This window comes from Cygnus olor, chromosome 29, assembly GCF_009769625.2.
Source record: "Cygnus olor isolate bCygOlo1 chromosome 29, bCygOlo1.pri.v2, whole genome shotgun sequence".
Lineage (NCBI taxonomy): Eukaryota > Metazoa > Chordata > Aves > Anseriformes > Anatidae > Cygnus > Cygnus olor.
Window position 1 is genome coordinate 1,982,747 of NC_049197.1, and position 14,760 is coordinate 1,997,506.

The following is a 14,760-nucleotide window of genomic DNA, read 5'->3' on the forward strand; positions in this document are numbered from 1 at the left end:
GCGGGAGCCGGTCCCCCCCCCCAATCCCTTTCCACCCCATCCGCCGCTCGGCACGCCGCACGGAGGCTTTTCCGTTTTTTCCTTTTTATTTTTGTCATTTTACTTTTTTTTTTTTTTGTAATTATTTTTTTTACTTTCTTTTTTTTTTTTTCTCCGTTTTAATTTTTCTCTTAAAAAAAAAAACAAAACAAAATCCGAAGAAGCCCCCTCCGGAGCCGGGCTGGGGGACAGGGACCCCCCCCCCCCCCCCGAACCCCCTCCCCACGGCCCCTGGGGGGCTTAGGGGGTGGGCAGGGCTCTCCCGGCAGGCGGGGGTCCGGGGGGGGGGTCTCGGGGTGCTGCCCCCTCCCCAGCTTGGGGACCCCCGGGGGTGTCATCGTGTACGCGCAGCCCGGCTGCCCCCAGACGTGGGCACCGAGCCCGGGACCTGCCGAGACAGAGCCCATGCGTGGGGCTGAGCCCGGCCACGGTGGGGAACGGGGAACAGGGGGGAGGCAGCCCCCAGATACCCGGGGGGGGGGCACCCGCCTCCGTGCTCCCCGGCCGTCAGCCGAAGTAGGGCTTCTCGTGCTGGAAGTTGGAGTCGGGGCAGACCTTCTGCACCAGCTTGTAGTCGATGCTGAGGAAGGAGATGAAGATGCAGATGACCTTGAAGGGCTTGGCGCAGAGCCAGGCGGCGTGGCTCTGCGTGTGCTCGGTGAAGCACACCTTGGAGGGGTCGTAGAGGCAGGGCTTGTTCTTCCGCGCCCGGTTGGTCTTCTCGTACTCCACGTGGCAGTTGAGGGCCTTGGCCGGGCGCCCCTCGGGTAGGGTGCTCTGCTGGGGGGGCAGGCGAGGGGGCGGAGGGGGCGCTGGCACCAGTACCTCAAAGCCCACCGCCTTGGAGGGGGGCACGATGCTGACCGAGACGTTGCCCAGGCTGGAGGAGTTGTGGCGGAAATAGACACTGAAGGTCCCGTTGATGTGGTCCACGATCTTCCCTGTCACCAGCAGGCTGAACTTCAGCGTCTTGATGTTGAAGTAGAAGTCACCCCAGCCAAAGATCTTCTTGGTGCGGCCGGACTTGAGCGAGGGCTTGCGCCGGGCACGGGGGCTCAGCAGCTCCCCGGCCGTCCCGTTCTTCTGCCAGTCCCAGGGGCTCTGCGCCGCACCGATGGGCTGCCCGGCGCCCCGGGGGAGCTCGGCCGGTATCAGCCGCCCGGGGTCGAGCATCGGGGGCTTTAGGGTGCCATAGGGGACATCCTTGAGGAGGCCAGAGGTGCCCAGCTCCAGGTACCCTAGGGTCTTGGCGATGTGGCCCTCAGCACACACGGTCTGGAGAAAGAGGGCAGAGGCTGCACGAGTGTGTGCTGCCACCCCTCCATCATCCTCCTGCCTGGCCCCACACGTGCATCCCTCCCACACCGTGCATCCCTCCCACACCCTGCATCCCTCCTGCACCCTGCATCCCTCTTGCACCATGCATCCCCCCTGCACCGTGCATCCCTCCTGCACCCTGCATCCCTCCTGCACTGTGCCCTCTTCCTGCACCATGCCCTCCTGAACCGTGCATCCCTCCTGCACCGTGCATCCCTCCCACAATGTGTTCTCCTCCTGCACTGTGCATCCCTCCTGCACCCATCCTGCTCCCAGGGCCCCTCCTGTCCACCATGCCCCAGCCAAGCCCAGGTCCGAGCAGGGCTTCACGCTGCCCACATCCCCCTGCACCAGCCTTCACCAGACACACAACAGCAGCCAGGACTGATTCCCCAGCATCACCCATGTCCCTGTGATGGGAAGAAGCAGGACACTGGGCAATTTGTTATTGCCTGCCCCGCTACATCTGAGCCTATTAAAACAGGGGGATGAGGGGCAGCAGCATGTACAGAGAGGGGGAGGCAGCGGAGCCCCGCACTGCCTGCCAGGGAAGCCTAATTGCATTACCCAGTGCCTCTGATCTGCAGCTGAAATTACAGAGACTCCCGCCAGGCTGCTCAGTGGCTGCTCCGCCCTCCAGGATAATTGCAGCGGGGCAGACGAAGATGAAGAGTGGGGTGCATTGTTTGCAGAGGGGCACACGTAAGGAACAAGCAGGTCCTCCTCGCCCTGCTGGGGGGGCACTGTCTGTATTCTGCCAGGGGAGGGAACTTGCATCTAAAGCAGAAAAGATGGGCAGTGGAGGGGGGGGAGCAAAAGCTAGAGCTAAAACATCCCTGCACCAGCACCAGCACGGGACCAGGGCCCCAGGCACAGGCTCCCAGCAGGGTGAGGAGGGTCAGCACCTCTCCTGCCACGGCAAAGCAAGGCAGCGACCTGGCATCTCCTTACGCTGGGCCCCCATCTCCGACGTCCCATGTCTGAGCATCTCCCGTGTCTGAACATCCCCCATGTCTGGGGCCGCCTGCCTCCCCCCCGTCCCTCAGGCTGCCTGCTCCTGGCTTGGCACCTGGCGTGCCCCTCGCGCCCTGCCAGCTGCTCCCGGTGCATGCGACGCTGCTCCGGCTGCCCCGGCCTCGTCAATCACTGTCGCTGCAAGCTGGCAGGTGCTGGGCTGCGCTGGCAGGTTTTGATCTGGACAGTGACCTGTTTCCCGAAGGGGATGTGGGGAGGAGGAGGACAGCGAGCGGAGGCGCCAGCTGGAAGGGCTAAGGTGTGGGGGGGAGGCTGCTGGGCTCTCATCCTGGCACCGGAGTCCTGCAACACCACCAGCATGGCTCAGCACTGCCCCACGCCTTGCGTGCACCTCCCATGGGCCCCCACCAGGGAGGGATGAGACCCCAGTGTCCCCACACTCTCTGCAGCCACCCGGGGCTGTGCATGCGGTCAGGTCTCTGCTGGCCACCGTGAAGGATGGCGCAGGCTGGGCGCTGCCACCTCTTGGCTCTGCTGCCTGATCCCCTTCCTGCTGCTTGTGCCGGGCTGAGGCTGAGCCTGTAAATCTGCCCTGACGTGCCAGCTCTCGCCCGCGCCACGCTGACAGGAGTGGGCAGCGCAGACTGACGTGGCACAGGACCGGCCGATGGACGAGCCCCTGCGTGGGGAGCTGGGTGAGGGGAGCCCTGGGCGCGGGGTGCTGAGCCCTGTGTCTGTGGGCAGGGCAGGAGATGAGTTTGTGAGGTCTGAGCCCGGGCGGACAGGGGTTGCACTGCAGTGTGAGGCTGCGCCAAGCATCCCCGCAGGCCCCCGCTTGGCCCGGCTGTCCCCCCGGCTCCCTCTCCAATCTCTCTTTGAGCACGGCTGCCGCGTTCGCCCTTATCTATATTTCAACGCAGCTTCAAAGCCGGGTGCCGTTACCAGCCGGGGAGAGAGGGAGGGAGCGCGGCAGGACCGCGAGATGGAGAGGGAACTGGGGGAGGGGGAGAAGGGCAGCCCCCAGCCCCCTCCAGCTGGCAGAGAGCCATTTCGGGGTGGGCACGGCTTCCCCAGCAGGACCCCGCTTCTCCTCCACTCCAGCTGCCCTCCCACCGTTAATCCCCTGCTAGCACTTATCCATCACCCCTGGGAGCCCCCATGTCACCCTGTGGGGACAGTGGCCTCCCTGTGCCATGCAGAAAATCAATCACCGTGGAATGAGCACGGGGGGGGGGGGGGGGGGGGGGGGGCAGCACCTGATGTTCCGCAGCAGGGAGGGATGGCCCCAAACCCACCTGCACCTGCAGAGAGGGGCCGGGGCAGTGCAGGGGCTGCCCCCGTGGGGGCCCGCACATAGCCACGCATAGTCTAAGGCCCGCAAGCCTTTCTGGAGGTTTCTCAGCTCTGCACTCCCCTTCCATTTAGAGCTGAGAGCCAGGATGCCTGGGTTCTCTCCACCAAGGCCTCCTCCCCCTGCCTCAGTTTCCCTTTCCAATTCACCCCTTCAATGAGAGGGGTTGGATGGGGATGGCATAATGGGGATGGGGGTGTGATGGAGATGCACTGCAGACAGGGAAGTGATGGGACACAGTGGGGAAATTCTGGGCTCCCCAGCTCATCCCACAGCCGCTCCAGGTGGGGACCAGGCTGCCATCCCCCCCCAAGCCCCAATTCCCTCCCCAGGAACCTGGGATGTTTGGGGAGCCAGGGATGAAAGGGAATTGCAGAGCAGGGCTGCCACTGCCGACGCAGCCAGGGCTATCGATTGCGACACAAGCGCGGTGCAGACCCCTTCCGCCCGCAGTCCCTCTGGTGCAGCTCCCCTGGCTGGGGGGCAAAGGGGGCCGGGGGGGGCTTGGAGCCTGCTGTGGTAGAGCCAGGCCATGGCGAGCATCTTCCACAGCAGCGGCCGAGGGGAGCCAAGGTCACCCCTCTGCACCCTGCCTGCACTGTCAGCATTCAGGGCAGGTCCCACGCACACCTCGCTTTAAATATTAATGTTTCTGCTTGTTAGTGGTGGGGTTCAGCATGCACACACGTGCACACGAGCCTTTGGGATGGATGTAGGTGGGGGGGAAGGGGAAAGGGCCCCATCCCGCCACGGCTGCCCCAGCTGCGGCACGCCACACATGCACGTGGCTCGGGGTCGCTTGGGTTTCGCTGTTATTCATGCGCGTGCTACTGCATCTGCTCGTTACCCTCCGACGGCGTTACACACTGCTGCTGCTCCCGAGCCCCCTGTGCACTTTTCTGTGCATTCGCCACGTGTCTGCAGGCCCCCGTGTTAGGTTCTACATGTGCAAAAGCAACCGGGCAAGGATGCGGGAAGGGCTGGGGGTGGCTGCGGAGGGACTGGGAAGGCTCTCGGTGCCGGCATCAATTTGGCTTGTCAGGGCCAGCCGTGATGGCCGCTCACATCCCATTTGCTGGCAAAGCCAAGCGCCGTCAGCGGCTCCCCTGAGACACGCGGTCACCTTGGCGGAGGGGAGCGGATCAGTGCAGGGGGCACTGCTGGGGACGGGGGGGGGGGGGATGAGCTCCAGTGCCCCTGCAGCAGCACCCCAAGATTGGGGCCCTGTCTAATGGGGTACAACCTCGAGGCAAAGGCTCCCACCCCAGTGGCCCTGGACCTCTCCGACAGCCCTGCAGCCACCCTGACCCCAGCCTCGGGGGGACGCTGGCTGAGCAGGCGCTGATCCGTGGGTCGGGCTCCCCAGTTCTCCCTGCGGGCCTGGGGTCAAGCTGGTCTCCCCCCTGTCACCCTACTGCCTTCGTTAGTGCAAAGAGATTAATTGGAGGTGGTGAGCGACAATCCCTGCGGGCCCGCTCCCCCCCGCGCAGCGCAGCCTGGGGCGGTGTGGCATTTCCAAAGGTTAGCAGCAAACAAGGTGCTTCTGACAGCTCCCATTTATCTCGCGGGCGCTGCGCGGGTGCTAATGCGGTGGCGGGGTGCCGCGGTGCCGCGGCAGGCTCTGCCGGGCTGCAGAGAGGCACCCGAGCATGCACCTGCGTGTGCCAGGGCGTGCAACGCACACCCAGCGGCTGCGGGTGGGGAGGGAGCAGAGCAGGTGTGCGGGTGCCTGTGTCTGTGCACGCTGCGCACGTCTGTGGGTGCCAACAGGTGTGCGTCAAGATGTCTCCCAGCGCCAGCGCATCCCAGCGTGCACCTGCACTGAGGGTGTAGATGAGCGCAACAAATGCCTGCGGCTGCTGGCATGCACACATCCTGCTGAGTGTGCACGAATGGCTTCCCATGCCCTGCACGCCCTTAGGTGCGTCTCTGTGCGCACATGTGCACAGTTACACACGCATGCACAAAGTGAGGCTCTGCAGCTGTGCTTTGCCAGCGAGCCACCGCCCCTCGGTGCGTGTGTTCGTGTGCCCCCCAGGGTGAGAGCGGTCACGTTGCTGCACGCTGAGTGCCCCAGCGTGGGGCCGTGGCTCACCCAAGCCTCGTGGGTGCGCAGAAGGCAGCCAACGGGCGCCCATGTGCAGCGGCAGCTCCTCGGTGTGAGGGCAAGGAGTCAGCCTGCCGCTGGCACCCCCCCGGGCTAGGGCCAGGGGTGTGGGCAGGAGCTGGGGGCTGCCCCTGCAAGCTGAGACCCAGCCCGGCTCCATGTCCCTGCTGGTGAGGAAGAAGGAGCCTGTGCTCGAGGCTGCTGCTCTGCCAGTGGTGAGAGCTCAAGGGCACAGAGACGGCATGAGGGGGGCCAGGGGGCTGCAGGGGTGCGCAGCCGAGCGGGGTGTGCATGGGGAGGGGACATCGGTGAGGGCTGCAGGGCACTGGGCAGGTTTGCGGGGACAACCCAGCACACGCCTGCAAAGAAAAGCGATGGTAGACAAGCTGTCCTGGACATGAGCTCAGCGCATGCAGCTGACGGCCCCACCAGTCCCCCGGCCTCTGCCGCATTTCTGGCCAGGAGGGCGCAGGGCGCAGGACCCGCAGGCAGCAGGAAGGCCGGTGGGCTCACCGCCAGGGAAAGAGCCCGGAGCAGCTCCCAGAGCCAAAGCCACCGCTGACGCCACCCACCCTGGCTGCAGCTGCAGGTACCTGCGAGGCAGCGCCCAGCTCCCGCTACGTGGCCCGTGGTGGCCTCACCCCCGCAGCCGGTGACGAAGGTGCCCGATGCCCCGCGGGGCTGGCAGCGTGCCCGATGCCCCGCGGGGCCGGGAGAGGGCTGCCTCCCACCGCCACCTCTCCACTCGCCCCCAAGCAGACACCTCTCCGCTCACAGACGGAACACATATGCAAATGCTGCGGCTTTATTAACGCGCTCGGCACGCGCTGGCTAATAAATATTTCATAGCCCGAGTAGGACTTTTTTTTTTTTTTTCTCTTCTTCTTCTTTCTTTCGTTTTGGTTCCTTTTCCCTGTCATTTGTTTCCTGCCTTTTCTTTTCTCAGCTGCTGTTTTATTTATTTATTATTTTTAAGGGCTTCTTGGTGAGACAGGAGCTGGTATGTGGCGGGGGGGGGGGGGGGGAAGAAGGGAAAAATGTACACCCCCATCCTCCCCCCCGCCCCGGGTGGAAAAGAAAAGTGCTGTTAAGAGCAAAGGAAAATATATAATAGAAGGGAGGAGACAGCACAAGGCAAAGGATTCAGGGCTTGTGTGACTCATTGGACTCAAGGAAGAAAAGAGAATGAATGAGAAAATGAGGAGATAAACGGAGCAGGAAGGGGGAGAGGGGAGCGCAGGCGGCCGCTCACCAAGGAGCTGGCGAGAGGGTGGTGGGGAGGGACGGAGCTGCAGTGCCGAGGGGCTCAGAGGCGATGGAGCTGGCACCCTGCTGCCCTGCAGGGGGGTCAGTGCTGGGGGGGATGGACAGCACTGGGGGGCACAGGGAGAGGGGGGGCCCACATGGCACCGGGGGCTCAGGACAAGCTTCCAAGGCTCAGGAGGGGGAACAAGGCACCAGGGCATGTTGCAAGGGCGCGGACAGCCGGTAGGGATGGCACGCAGGGAAACTGAGGCAGTCATCTGAGCATCCCTGGTGAGCCAGCGAGGCCCAGCCAGGATGCCCAAGTGCCCCTTCGTGGCTCTCCCTCGTTTTCCCTGGCTCCTGCCCTGCCTGACCCCTCTGGAGCTGCCCTGGCTCTTCAGCAGCAGAGGCCTTTCAGGGGGCTGCAGTGAGGGGGCTGCTTCCCCCATGTCCCCCAAAGCAGAGGGCTCCCAGGCCCACAGGGACGCAGCCCCCCAGCTCTGCCCAGCTGCCTCCCCCCTGGCCTGTTCCCCCCCCCCACCTCGCTTCACCATTTCACTTTATTATTGCAATAAATGTAGCCATAAAAGTGGCAGGTATCGGCGTGCGAGGAGATCGCTTCTCCTGAGCTATGGAAATGTAATTTCGAGTGTGCCCGGGAAATTTTATAAGATCTTATCAAGCGGGATCATAAATTGCATTTCCAGCCCCTTCCCCCCACTGGTCTGCACCCCCCCGCCCCATGAGACGGGTCCTGCGCGAAGGTCAGCGTGGAGCGGAGCAAACTCGAGGTTCCCTTGGTGGGGATGCAGACATGGCAGGGGGCTCGGTGCCCCCCTGTCCACCACCCGCTGCTTTTCCAGGGCCACCCAGGATTTATTCTCCCTGGGAGGAGCGGCACGGCCGCCCACCCCTCCGCATCCTCCCCGGTATCAGCAGTCGATTCCGACCCGCTGGGAGACCCTCGGGGGGTCCCACCCAAAGGAGCGGGGCAGCCCCCTGTCCTCCAAGAACCCCTCTGCGCCCCTTGGGGCTGGATTTGGACTGAATTCCACCCCCTGCCCTGCCCAGGCTGTCGGCCTCAGGCAGGCATAAAGCGAAGGGATGCAAAGCATCGCTGCGCCCCACGAGGAGCCGAGGCTGGAGGTGCCTCTGCTGGTGCCAGGAGAATTGGCGGAGGAGAATTCGGAGGCTCCTTGCCCCCATGCCACCAGCCACGGCAAAAGCAGCGAGCAGGCTGCTGCACACTGGGCTGCAGCAGCAGGCAGCCCCTGTCCAAGGAACGAGGGCTGGGGAGGGGGGGGGGATTAATTTGGGGAGGGGAAAATTAATCCCACTCCAAGTGCAGGTCCCCGCAGGCTCTTTGCAGCCGATCATTTCTGCAGGCTGGGCGCTCATTTCCACAATGACTTTCCTTTTGCAACAGTGATCAGGAAAAAAAAAAAAAAGGAAAGAAAAAAAAAGCAGGGAGGGCGGGGGGAACACGGGCACAGGGACGTGATTATTTCTTCAGTAGCAATCCAAGCGGCTGGAGAGGAAGCTTCATCTTTCCTGGGCCATTTACCTTCGGCGCCCGAGCGCGAAGGCTGAGCCAGGCAGCTCTTCAAAGATGCTGGAGCTCGGCCAGGGCAGGCGGGGGGGCAGGAGGCTGGCGCTGCCGGGGTCTCGGCACACCGGGTCTCGGCATGCTATTGCCCCCCCCACCCCCGGTTGTGCCACCACCCGTGGGGGCTTCGGTGCCCTGGGATGAGCTCCCAGGGAGGTGTTGATGGTGGGGGGTGGGGGTATAAGTCATTAATCTGGGAATGTTAATTGGTCCGGGTGTGATTAGCAGCAGGCCAGCAGTGTTCGGGGAGGGATGCTGTGGCAGGAAGCGCCCGTGGGTGCCCCAGCTCAGGCCCCCCTGCTCCCGCGCCAGCACCCTGCAGATGAGTGGCAATTAGAAACAAGGTGGGGGGGGGGGGGGGACACAGGTAGGGAAAGAAAGCAATAAAGCAGACCCCTCAACCAAAACAAGGCAGCTGAACAGGAATGGGTCTGGCTGGGGGGCACCCAAGGGTGCCGCTCCCCCCAGCTGCTACTGGCCCCCCCTCAGCAGGAGGCTGAGCAGCGCCACGCTCCAGGCACCAGCCTTATTGAATCTCCCAGCTCAGGGTGCAAAGGGCACCACTGGGAAGAGTTATTAAAAAAAGGGAAATGAGTCGCTTGGAAACCTTCTTTCGGAATAACAGCGCGTGTTTGTTTGGCGATAGATTAGCTCAGCCATGCTGAGCACACAACACCCGCTGCAAAGACAGTCGGCTCGGGGGAGCCACGGGACCTGCATGGAGCCGTGCGGCACCGGCCCCTGCAGCTCTCAGGGTCCCCGGCGCCGTCCCGCTGCCCCATCCCCCTGCGCCGTCCCCCTGCCCCGTCCCCATTTTTGTCCTCCAGCCTCACATGGGGCTACGGAGGCTGCAGGGAGAGGGGAGGCAGCAGCAGGGCAGGAGGCTCCCGGACACGACGTGAGGGGGCAGTGGGGGTGTCCCAGCACTGGCTGTCCCCGCTCAGCCATGGCGAGGGGCTCTCGGTGTCTTGGAGCTGGGGGTGAATTGAGTTTGCTGGGTCTCAGCCAAGCCCCTGGCCGCATCCTAAGCCAAGGCACGGGGCAGCACTTTGGGTGGGAAAACGCCCATGCCGGGTGCGAGCGGGACCTTGCTAGCCAAAAGCACACGTGGCCAATACTCCTGGCACGGGGGGACTACGGCACCTTCCCCCCTTTGCCAGCGCCTGCTGGGAACGGTGCCATTCCCCCCCCCACAGCTGCCGGCAGCCCCGTGCCCGGCCCCGCTGGGACAGGAGGGTCCCGCATCCCACTCCCCACGGTCTGCAGCCACCTCTCCAGCAAAGCTGCCACACGGACCTGGGGGCCCAGGTTCACGTCCCCAGAGCTGTCTCACGCCCTCCCCAAAATTCCACCTTCCCTCCCTTGATGCTGCGGCTGCTGGGGAAGGGGTGAGTCACCCAGCAAGCAAGGGGACCGCGAGCACAGGCTGCTCGATGCCAACGGCAACACCTGCATAAGCTCTTCCCTACACAGCCCCAAAATTAAAGGGGGGGGGGGATGCCTCACACTTACCCCACTTGGAAAGGTGCTCTCTGAAGCCTGCTCTCCGGCTGTCTTTGGCTTAAGAAACAAACTGGAGGGAGGAAAGGGGGGGGGGGGGGGGGGGGAGGGGAGTGCTTCTCTGAGCCACAAAAGGGTGAAATTCTCCCCGTTAATAAGAGCTGGGGGGGGGGGGGGTTGGGGGGTGTCCTTGCGCCAAAAGGGCTGGCAGCATCTGCTTACCGGCAAGGCCATCTGTCAGCCCACAACCCCGTGGCTTTGTGACAGCTCTCGGGTGACAGCAAGGGAAAGGGACTGCAACGGGGTGAGTTTCCCAGAGGCTGGCACCCCCTGCACCAGCCTCGCTGCCAGCGCGGCCACCAGCACCGCAAGGCAGGATTTTCATGGGAAGGGTTAATCAGGGAAGGAAAAACCTGCCAGCAGCGCTCCAGGTGCCTCGCAGCTCCCTGCTCATGGGGAAGGAGGGAAACCAAGGAACGGGGTGCACGTAGCCGGGCAGGGACATGGGGACACCGGCACCCAGCTATCCCCCGGCAGCCAGAGCGGGGACCTGGGCGTCCCAGCTGTCCCCAACATCCCTGTTCCTGCCCACAGATCGGTTTGTAGCTGGGGCTGGCACCCCAGGAGGCTGCCGGACAGGCACTTTTCCTCTGCAAAATGATGGCTGCTTCTTTCCGGAGCCCAAGGACGGCCGCAGGAAGCACCCGAGAGCTCTGCCCAGCCCACCCCGCGCGGTTTCTCCCACTGCCGAAGGCCCCCCAAGATTTAACACCCAACGCCCAGAAAAAAATCCAACGCATGGACACGAAAGAGCTTCCCCCAAAAGGTGGAAGGAGGACGATGACCTGGGGGGTGTGGGGCGGCAGCGCTCCCACCTGCCCCGTCCTGCGCCCGGGCAGGGGGAAGGAGAAGGCGAATCCCGGAGGGAAGCAGCCCTGAAGGGCCATGGCTTGTGGGGGGGGGGGAACAGGGACAACCCACAGAGACAGGCCCACACCAGGCTGGGCGAGCACGGCCACCACCCCAGTGGGTAGATGCAGACGGACAGACCCCTGGCAGGGACACACAGGCACATGGTGGGGGGTCGGGGGGGGCACCCCAAGGGTCCAGGTCCGTCCTTCCTGCAACAAGAGCGCTCACAAAGACCCGAAGCGGGGCTGGGGTGCCCCAGGTATGCAGCGAGCACACCCCACCACACGCCACGGGCCCCCCTCCACCCCCGCCCCGGGGGCTGCAGATGCGTGTGCCCCCTCCCCCCAATGCAGATGCAGGGTGCTGGGCTCCAGGGTGGCAGCTGGGGGGTGGGGATGGGGGGGGTGGCATAAGCAGGGCCCCCACCAACCAGGCTGCCAGCCATGCCCAGCAAGGACTGAAAACTTTCTCCTCAATGGGCCCAGAGGGCAGCAGGGGTGTGGGGGGGGCACCTCCTTGCCTTGTGCCCTCCGGGGTGGGGACGCACCCCCCAGCCCCCAGCCCCTTGTTGCAACCCGCCCCACGCAGCGCCGAGGGTGCGGGGGCTCGTGCGCCTCCCGCGTTATTCCGCATGCGGCGAGAGGCTCCCACACCTGCGCACCCACCCCATAAAACGGGCCCCACACCTCACCCCCCCTATCCTAATCCCCCCCCCCCCAGCCCCATTCTGGTGTTTGCGGGCAGGGAGGGGGGGGACAGGGGCAGCGCCCTGCTCCTGATTTCATCAAAACAAAACCATTTGTCTTGAAGCAGCTCCAGCACCGACAGATGCTCTGCGTTAGATGGACACGGGGGGGGGGGGGGGGTGGTCACACAGAGCCACCCCCACACATAGACACACACACGGCTCTCTCTATACATTTATACATATATATATATATATATATATATACGTGCAGGGAAAGAGCACACCAGCGAGAGACAAGTTGCAGGAGCCTTTGCCTGGGGGGTAGGGTTATGTGTGTCGGGGGGGGGGGTCCCTGATGTGCATCCAATTCCCGGGAGGGAATTGACTCGTTTGATTTTATTCATGAAACACAGAAAGTAAAAATGGAGTGTCAGGAAATCAGAGCCGCTGGGCGCTCAGCCTGCCCCCCCCCCCCCCGGCAGGGCTGGGGGGGCACAAATCACCCTCCCCCCTTCCTTGTTCATGACCACCGGATCCAGAGGTGGCTTCGAGCCCCAAGCCCTGTGGCGGGGGGAGAGCACGGCCGGCTGCAGAGGGGGGGGTGCTGGGGGGGGCACCCAGGGGTGAGCAGCTTCGGGGGGGGAGGGGGCGCTCCCAGTTCTCAGGACAGGGGACATCGCTGCAAGCATCGCGGTGCTGGGGGGGGGGGGGGGGGCGCTGAATTTGCAGCCCCTCCTCAGCCAGGAAAAGGGGCAGAGTCTGAGGTAGGTGCCCCAGCTGGGGGGGGGGGGGGGAATTTGCCCCCCCCCCCCCCCCCAGCACATGTGGGGGCTGAGATGCAGCTGGAGCTGGACAGGACCGAGGTGTCCCTGCTGAGGGTGCTGTCACCACTCGCACCCCGCCCCCCGATGCCCCCGGGGGGGGGGGACCCTGCACCTCCTGTCCCCGGGGGGGGGGGGGGGCTTCATCCCACCCCCCGCTGCAAGATCGCGCCCCGCTGCCCCCATGAGCACCCCACGGCGTGCTGGTGGGGGGGCGGACACGATCCCCCCCCACGCGTGGCCGCCCCCACGCTCACGCCCGGCTCCGTCTCGCGTGTCTCGGTGCCCCCCCCCCGCACCTGCCAGACGGCGCCTTCCGCGCTTTGCAGCGGGGTGGGGGGGGGGTGGGGGGTGGTGCACGGCGGCGGGACCGACCGCTGCCCCCCCACGACCCTCCCCCCCCCGGCCCTAACTCCGCCCGGGGTCCGAGCGCGGAGCCCGGGACAGCCCCGAGCCCTCTCCAACTTGGGGCGAGCCGGACCCCCCCCGATGTGCAATCCCTGCCCGGTGCCGCCCCCCCCACCCCCACCCCGCCGCACAACTCTCTTATTCCCCTCCTTGCAGCACCCCCCCGCCGTGATTGCCCCCCCCCCCAACCCCCCGTAACTATCCCAAATCCCGGTGACCGCCCGACCCCTCCCGTGACCGCACGGCCCCCCCCGGCCCGAACTGCACCCCCCGGCGCCAGGATTCCCCCTCCCCAAAATTTTACCCCCCTCCCCAGAATTTCTCCCCCCTCCCCAAAATTCCACCCCCCCCCCCCGAATTTTACCCCCCTCCCCAAAATTTTACCCCCTCCCAAGCATCACACGCCACCCTCCCGTCACCCGCACCCCCGGTTAAAGCCCCCCCCCCCCCCGGCAATCTCCCGGCCCCCCCCCCGCCCCCCGGCGGAGGCAACAACTTTGCCGCCCGGTACCTGCAGCAGCAGCCAGGGCCCGAGCAGGGGCAGGCGGCACCGGAGCATCGCGGGGCTCGCCGGGGCTCCGGGAGGGCGGCGGCGGCGGCGAGGGGCGGCGGGAAGAAAGTTGGAGACTTGCTGGGGCCGGGCGGCGCCTCCGCGGCGCAGCGCCAATCCCGGCCCCCCCACCCCCCCGCCCCGGGAGTGGGGGGGGGCACCGGAACCGGCACCGGCACCGGGGGGCGGCAGCAGCAGCCCCCGGGGGGGGGGGGGGGAGTGGGAGCAGCTCCGGTGCCCCCCAACCCACCCCAGCGGCTCTCCGGGGGGGGGGGGGGGGGTCGTGCATAACCCCCCCCTTCCACCTCCCCCCTGCTCACCTCCCTTCTGCCCACCTCCCCCCTGCCCTTCTCTCCCCCCCCCCCCCAGCCCCCAGCGGGGATTGGGACCCCCCCCCCTACGGGAGGGTGTGTTGGGGGAGAGGGGGGACAGCCCCCAGGTGTCCCCCTGCACCCCCGGGGTGCCAGCACACGGCCACCCCGGGCCGTGCACACCCTCAAGTGTGCAAAGTCCCCCCCCCCCGCAGCCTTTGCAACCCCCCCCAGCATTGCAGGCTGGACACAGGCCCCATGTCGCATGCGTGTGTATGTGTGTGTACGCAGACGTGCACGCGTGTGCTTGCAGCTGAACACACATGTGCATGCAGATTTACACACGTGTGCATGCATGTCCATACAGATGTGCATGCATGTGCACACGTGCATGCAGGTGCACACAGGCACATGCATGTGCTCATGGCTCTGGGGGTCTCGAGGATCACAGAGGGTCTGCCAGGTGTTCTGGTCCCCCCCCCCCAGTTCTGCAGGGACCCCCCCCAGCGCTCCCACTGCCTGTTATTCCTGCGCTCACTGTTAGCACTATTATTATCTCCTTGTCTTCCCCGGGAAGCCGCCGGCGGGGGCTTTGGTACCAGCAGGGCTGGGGGGCAAGCACAGGCTGCGGGAGGGGGGAGGGGGGGGCGGGGGGGGGACATCGCAGGAACACGTGTACGTATGGAGACAAAATGAATAAAAGGTAAAGGGGAAACAAGGAACAGAGGGAGAGGGAGCGGAATGAAGGCGAGCGCCAGAGAAAGGCGAGGGCAGCGCTGGTGCGGCATGAGAGGGTCCTGAGCCTGGGCTGCGGGGCCTTGCTCGCAGCACCCCATGCAGCGCACCCCCCCCGCCCCCCCGCCAGCCCCATGCAGCCCCCCCGCCAGCCCCATACGTTCCCCATAGCAGCCCCCCAGCCTCGCCAGCCCC

The 14,760-nt window shown here is 65.3% G+C and overlaps 1 protein-coding gene across 1 annotated transcript; it reads right to left on the reverse strand.

The window, feature by feature from the left end:
* Positions 1-309: 309 nt before the first annotated feature.
* On the reverse strand, positions 310-13,620 carry NXPH4 (neurexophilin 4). The gene is made up of 2 exons (XM_040539565.1): positions 13,481-13,620; positions 310-1,314 (listed from the first exon to the last, which is right to left on the reverse strand). The coding sequence occupies exons 1-2, from the start codon at positions 13,526-13,528 to the stop codon at positions 547-549; spliced, it is 816 nt and encodes a 271-aa protein (XP_040395499.1). The 5' UTR covers positions 13,529-13,620; the 3' UTR covers positions 310-546.
* Between the last annotated feature and the right edge of the window lie 1,140 nt (positions 13,621-14,760).